The 7,287-nt window shown below is 35.6% G+C and overlaps 1 protein-coding gene across 1 annotated transcript in view; it reads right to left on the bottom strand.

The window, feature by feature from the left end:
- Positions 1-2,216: 2,216 nt before the first annotated feature.
- The window catches only part of LOC141396336 (fibrinogen C domain-containing protein 1-like), a 12,200-nt gene continuing 7,129 nt past the window's right edge, over positions 2,217-7,287 (bottom strand). Inside the window, exons 4-6 of the mRNA XM_073971710.1 lie at positions 3,222-3,267; positions 2,512-3,042; positions 2,217-2,435 (exon numbers count right to left, since the gene is read on the bottom strand). Coding sequence (XP_073827811.1) covers positions 2,282-2,435; positions 2,512-3,042; positions 3,222-3,267 — 731 coding nt within the window. The 3' untranslated portion in view covers positions 2,217-2,281. The remainder of the gene's footprint in view (positions 2,436-2,511; positions 3,043-3,221; positions 3,268-7,287) is intronic.

Here is a 7,287-nt window from a genome sequence, read left to right as displayed (position 1 = left end):
TTCTTTAAAAAATCCACGTTTTTTTTGGCTGAGGTTGGCTTGAAAAATTCTTTAAAAAATCCACGTTTTTTTTTGGCTGAGGTTGGCTTGAAAAATTCTTTAAAAAATCCACGTTTTATTAAGCTGAGGTTGGCTTGAAAAAATCTTTAAAAAATCCCACGTTTTATTTGGCTGAGGTTGGCTTGAAAAATCTTTAAAAAATCCACGTTTTATTTGGCTGACAATGGCTTGAAAAAATCTTTAAAAAATGCATGTTTTATTTGGCTGAGTATAGCTTGAAAAATTCTTTAAAAAAATCCACGTTTTATTTGGCTGACTATAGCTTGCAAAAATCTTTAAAAAATCTACGTTTTTTTGGCTGAGGTTGGCTTGAAAAAATCGTTGGCTTGAAAAAAATCTTTAAAAAATCCACGTTTTATTTGGCAGAGGTTGGCTTGAAAAAATCTTTAAAAAATCCACGTTTTATTTGGCAGAGTTTGGCATGAAAAAATCTTTAAAAAAATCCACGTTTTATTTGGCAGAGGTTGGCTTGAAAAAATCTTTAAAAAATCCACGTTTTATTTGGCAGAGGTTGGCTTGAAAAAATCTTTAAAAAATCCACGTTTCATTTGGCAGAGGTTGGCTTGAAAAAATCTTTAAAAAATTCACGTTTATTTGGCAGAGGTTGGCTTGAAAAAATCTTTAAAAAATCCACGTTTTATTTGGCTGAGGTTGGCTTGAATAATTCTTTAAAAATCCACGTTTTATTTGGCTGAGGTTGGCTTGAAAAATTCTTTAAAAAATCCACGTTTTATTTGGCTGAGGTTGGCTTGAAAAAATCGTTAAAAAAATCAACGTTTTATTTGGCGGAGGTTGGCTTGAAAATTCTTTAAAAAATTCACGTTTTATTTGGCTGAGGTTGGCTTGAAAAATTCTTTAAAAAATCCACGTTTTATTTGGCTGAGGTTGGCTTGAAATTCTTTAAAAAGTCCACGTTTTATTTGGCTGGGGTTGGCTTGAAAAATTCTTTAAAAAATTCACGTTTTATTTGGCTGAGGTTGGCTTGAAAAATTCTTTAAAAAATCCACGTTTTATTTGGCTGAGGTTGGCTTGAAAAATTCTTTAAAAAATCCACGTTTTATTTGGCTGAGGTGGCTTGAAAATTCTTTAAAAAGTCCACGTTTTGTTTGGCTGGGGTTGGCTTGAAAAGTTCTTTAAAAAATCCACGTTTTATTTGGCTGAGGTTGGCTTGAAAAATTCTTTAAAAAATCCACGTTTTATTTGGCTGAGGTTGTCTTCGAAAATTATTTAAAACTCAACGATTTATTTGGGTAAGGTTGGCTTTGAAAATTATTTAAAAATCAACGATTTATTTGGGTGAGGTTGGCTTGAAAAAATCTTTAAAAAAATCCACGTTTTATTAAGCTGAGGTTTGCTTCAAAATTCCTTTAAAAAAATCCATGTTTTATTTGGCTGAAGTTGGTTTGAGAAAATCTTTAAAAAATCCACGTTTTATTTGGCTGAGGTTGGCTTGAGAAAAATCTTTAAAAAATCCACGTTTTATTGGCTGAGTTGGCTTGAGAAAATCTTTAAAAAATCCACATTTTATTTGGCTGAGGTTAGTTTGGAAAAATTCTTTAAAAACTCACGTTTTATTTGGCTGAGGTTGGTTTGAAAAATTCTTTAAAAAATTCCACGTGTTATTTGGCTGAGGTTGGTTTGAAAAATTCGTTAAAAATCCACGTTTTATTCGGCTGAGGTTGGTTTGAAAATTTCTTTAAAAAATCCACGTTTTATTTGGCTAAGGTTGGCTTGAAAAATTCTGTAAAAAATCCACGTTTTATTTGGCTGTGTTTGGCTTGAAAAATTCTACAAAAAATCCACGTTTTATTTGGCTGAGGTTGGCTTGAAAAGTTCTGTAAAAATTCCACGTTTTATTTGGCTGAGGTTGGTTTGAAAAATGCTTTAAAAAAATTCACGTTTATTTTGGCTGGGATTGGCTTCAAAATATCGTTAAAAAATCCACGTTTTATTTAGCTGAGGTTGGCTTGAAAAAATCTTAAAAAATCCACGTCTTCTTACATCTCGGAAAGGGTAAGACGAGACCACATGTATGCAATACAAGGCAACCATCATAACACAATTGCCACACAGTGACCCCTCTCCAACAAAATTCACCAAAATCTGTAAAATTGACGAACACAATTATTAGAATGCCATTACAAATTATTGTTCTGATAGTTTCTTAGTTATATGTTCTTTATTTATTTGGGAATAGCTAAAAAATACATAGTTATTCCAATTACTTTAAACAGCGTATTTTCATCTGCACGTATTTAAGTGACTCATTTAGTCCTCTAAAGGTACTCCACGTAATACCACTGCCATGTTTACCATTTGGTACTAAACCAGTCTTGTAATAGAAACCATTCAAATTGCTAAAGTCACTGGTGTTACTGCAAAAGATAAAGTACGAAAGCCAAGCTAGGTTAATTAAATATATCATTCACATTTGCTTGAAAGTGAACTTACCGCAGATTACATTGCCAATGCCACCAACCACCCATAAATAAAGACGCACAATGCTTGTTATCATTTCTATCATTATCCTGATCGTATGTTGAAAATCTTGCAGCGGAGTGTAGCCATACATCTAGTGAATCTCCAAGATTTGTCTTAACATAATTTTGTATTGATAGTTCATATTTCGCATGCTCATCATCAACAAAAAAATATTTATAATGGCTATATCCCCAGGTATTATCAAAATCTTGCATTTCTATTTTCAGTTCAGTGGATCCTTTTGGTGCAGTTAGAGCATGAATCTTCTCTAAACCCAGCCAAAATTCACCATTCAAATCGCCAAAACCATTTTTGTAATCTTCCCAATTACGTTCAAAAGATATCGTACCGTTAATTCTTCTCTGTATAACTATCCAATCATCATCACAAGCAACCCAAAATGATTTTTCACCATAGCTCTCTTTTCTTATACGGCATTGTTTGCCACGACAATTAAAGGGAATTGAATTGGCACAAGAGTCGGGCAGTAACAGTTTAGAACTGTAAATAGACAACAAAAATAAAACAAACAAAAAATTTTAAAGGCTAATGAGGAACTGAAGCAAAGATGCCGAAATACTTTTTTTATATTTTGGTATTTCTGAGTCATGTGGATTGATAGATACCTCAAATTTAGTTATTCGTGATATGGATGAACTATTAGAGTGGCAAATACTTACCAAATTAGCTTGGACCCATTATATAATTTACACACTACCGGTTCATCTGTTCCGAAAAAAAAAACAAAATAAATAATAGCATACAATGTGAGAATAAAACAAAAACAAGTGCAAAGTATTACTGTCAATTTGTTATTCTCTTTCTATGACCTTAACCTTAATAAAACTATTAAAATTTGATTTGGTTCATAAAACACTGTACACCAAAATTGAACTTTTTTAAAATTACAAGAAACCCCGCACAGATTATAAAAGTGGACCGAAGAAAAGAAGACACGTGTATCGGAGTTTTGAAAGTTTACGTCGGGAAGTAACCTAAATAGGCGTGGCAAGTCCCCCCCCCATTGCTACAGGTTTTGAAATATTCGACATCAGATTCCTTGCAATCCTTGCATATTAGGTGTAAAGTGTCTTTGGCAATATTACTGACAACAATGCGGGGTATCTTTTTATGAAAGAAATTAACCCTCATGCGAGTCACTAAAAGGGTCCTTTTTGTCTCTTTTTTATACCCTCCACCATAGTATGGAGGGTATATTAAGTTTGTCATTCCGTTTGTAACACATCGAACTAATCATTTGCGACCCTATAAAGTATATATATTCTTGATCAGGATAAAAGTCTAAGACGATCTAGCCATGTCCGTCTGTCCGTCCGTCTGTCCGTCCGTCTGTCCGTCCGTCTGTTGTAATCACTCTAGCGTCCGCAATAATTGAGATAGAGTGCTGAAATTTTGCACGCGAGGGTCTTTTATCCAAAGACAGGTCAAGTTCGAAGATGGGATATATCGGTCTACTCTTTGGTATAGCCCCCATATAACGGTACCTCCGCATTTGAGGTATTTTGACGTTCTTCGCCACATTTGCAGACCGAATTAGCTATAATTTTGCACTTAGGGTTCCTAGTGATCAACAAACTTATATCCCAAAGGATATGGGCATAGGTCCATGTTTTGGTATAGTCCCCATATAACGGTACCTCCCGATTTTCGGTATTTTGAGAATTTTAGCCACAATTTTTAACCGAACTATCTGCAATTTGACAATTTAAGTTCTCAGTGGTTATGAAATATCTCCACGAAACATCGTCAACATAGGTCCATGTTTTGGTATAGCCCCCATATATCGGTACCTCCCGATTTTCGGTATTTTGAGAATTTTAGCTACAATTTTTAACCGAACCAGCTGTAATTTGCCATTTGAGGTTCTCAGTGGTCAAAAAACATCTCCACGAAACATCGTCAACATAGGTCCATGTTTTGGTATAGCCGCCATATATTGGTACCTCCCGATTTTCGGTATTTTGAGAATTTTAGCTACAATTTTTAACCGAACTATCTGCAATTTGACATTTGAGGTTCTCAGTAGTCATTGAACATCTCCACTAAACATCGTCAACATAGGACCATGTTTTGGTATAGCCCCCATATATCGGTACCTACCGATTTTTGGTATTTTGAGAATTTTAGCCACAATTTGTAACCGAACTATCTGCAATTTGGCATTTGAGGTTCTCAGTTGTCATGAAACATCTCCACCAAACATCGTCAACATAGGTCCATGTTTTGGTATAGCCCCCATATAACGGTACCTCCCGATTTTCGGTATTTTGAGAATTTTAGCTGCAATTTTTAACCGTCTAGCTGTAATGATCGGTATTTTGAGAATTTTAGCTACATATTTGTCTATTCAAAAATAAAACTTTTCCGCCAAAACATTTAAAGATAGGTTGACTCTTTGATATAGCCCCTTAGGTGGTACCTTTCACATAGCTGAACACATTTTTTTAGAGTAGATTAGATAACACTTTGCAACAAAATGGAGGTGAAAGTCTGGGGCACGGAAAATTCCTCTTGGGGAAGAAAGGCCTTGGTGACTAAATTATGAATCCCGAAGGACAGATCCGCGTTATGGCGTGATGAAATTTTTGTTAGAGACCCTGTGGGCCATCAGGAATTAGCGTTATATCTTTGTTCACTGTTGCTTAAGTGCTCTACAAAAACAACAAACAAAGATATAATGCTAATTCATGATGGCTTACAGGGTCTCTTGCAAAAACTTCATCACGCCATAACACGGAAGTTCGACTCACGGCGCATCTGTCCTTCGGGGTTTTTAATATACACATACCAATGGCTTTCATCTCCAAAAGGAATTATCTCTGCCCCAACATGTGTGTTCACAGTGTAATTTAAGCAATACACAAAATTTCACTGTAAGTTCCTGAACAAACTAAATATCTACGTAAAATACTTCATTTAGAAAATGACGTTACAAAACTAGATATTATAGGTTGAAATTATTTGTTAAACTTTTAGACGAGGTTCGAATATGGGCTATATTTGTCCACTGCTTCGGGTACCTCCCACACAAAATTTTGGATAAATTCACTTTAAGTCCTGCTCTCGAATCACTCTGATTTTGATTGAAGCAACCTGCATTCGCTGTCTCAATTACGACAGTAAAAGTTTTTCAGGGGTAAGTGCATAATTCTTGAGATAACAGATCACTTTCGAATATGGACTATATTTATCCATTCCTACGGGTACCTCACACACAAAATTTTGGATAAATTCACATTAAGACCTGCTCTCAAATCACATTGATTTTTGTTGAGGCATATTGCATTCACTGCCTCAATTACGACAGTAAAAGTATTTTCAGGGGCAAGTCCATACTTCTTGAGAAAACGGCCCGAAAGTTGTAAAAAAAACCCTATGGCACCATATGTAGTGGCTGGAGAGCACGAACCGAATACTGCGTTCGTCCATAATTTGGATATCGTAATATTTTTTTCGAATATTAGATGAAATTCGAAGGTGGTGCTTATAGGTCCACTCGTTCCGGTACCACCCCCCCCCCCCCCCCCCCCCACTAAAGTTCGAAAATATTCGCTAAAATGGTACGCACGATATCTAATAGACGTAGCAATCGATTTGGACCAAACTTTGAATCTCTAAATAATATCGAAACTTAGTTTATGTTTAAATTTGGGCCCTATCTGTCCAACACTTGGGGTACCACCCACACAAACATTCAACATTTTTGTGTGGTTCGACGAATCTTTGAACATTTTTACCGATAAAGAAAGCCCTATCTATCGATATCCCCGCAATTTTTTTATCTTTAATCCTATCCATACTTATGTCGGTGCATTCGCCCAAAATTTCACAAAACCCCCCCCTGTTAACGCCGGAATCCTGTGTCACAGAGGTCCTTATTGGCTTCTGCCAACTCAGGCTTTTTTCTATTCTATTTATTCATTTTCCTTCTCACTGCCGCTCATCTACACATACATATATGTGTGCGTGCTGCTTTTCTAGTTCGAAACCTGTCGTTTGTGCGTTCTCGGACTTTTCTTATTATTCTTTGTTCAATCACTTGTAATTCAACCATTGCTCAATTCGGTAAGCATCGATTTCCAACTAACTTATTTTCTACTTTCCGTCAATAAAAGGAATATTTTTCTGTTCAAAATCACAAATTGTTTCCGCCTTTGTTTTTTTTCTTTTCTTTTCCACGTAATCCAATCTGGGAGAAATAATGTGTTTCCAACAATATTTCTTTGGTTCGGGTGCTAAGTTTATCCTCTTCTGCAGGAATAATTTTTTCATCACTTCATACATCAAAAATTAAGGTAAGTTTGTGATTTCCTTCGTTTACAAAAGTGCAAATTTTTTAAAACATAATAGCTTCGTTCCAGAACTAAAAAGTTTTAACACATTTTGCACATTTTTCCCCGAAATGCGTTCCCGTACACCGAAAAAGTTGCAAAATTATCACTTCTCTTTGAAAAAAATGGCGCTGAATGGCTCTCTCCTTAGAAACTTTTTACACGACAAATTTGAGCGAGCAAAAATGTGCAACATGTTTGCCGGCTTCTGATTCGCTGACACGCCGACTTTGACATTTGTTCCAGATTCTTTGACGTTTCTGCCATTTTTTCGTTCCCGTACATTTTGGAAAAATGTTGTTGTTGTTGTTGTAGCAGCTTCTACAAGTACATGTAAATCTTTATTTTATTGATTCGGCTCTGCCTCCAGCTCCAAGCTCAGAAAGGACGCCAC

The sequence above is a fragment of the Musca autumnalis genome, unplaced genomic scaffold (genome assembly GCF_047663935.1).
Source record: "Musca autumnalis isolate F117 unplaced genomic scaffold, ASM4766393v1 scaffold_268, whole genome shotgun sequence".
NCBI classification, from domain to species: domain Eukaryota; kingdom Metazoa; phylum Arthropoda; class Insecta; order Diptera; family Muscidae; genus Musca; species Musca autumnalis.
Note: the sequence above shows the minus strand (reverse complement) of the source record. Positions and strands in the feature narration are given on the sequence as shown.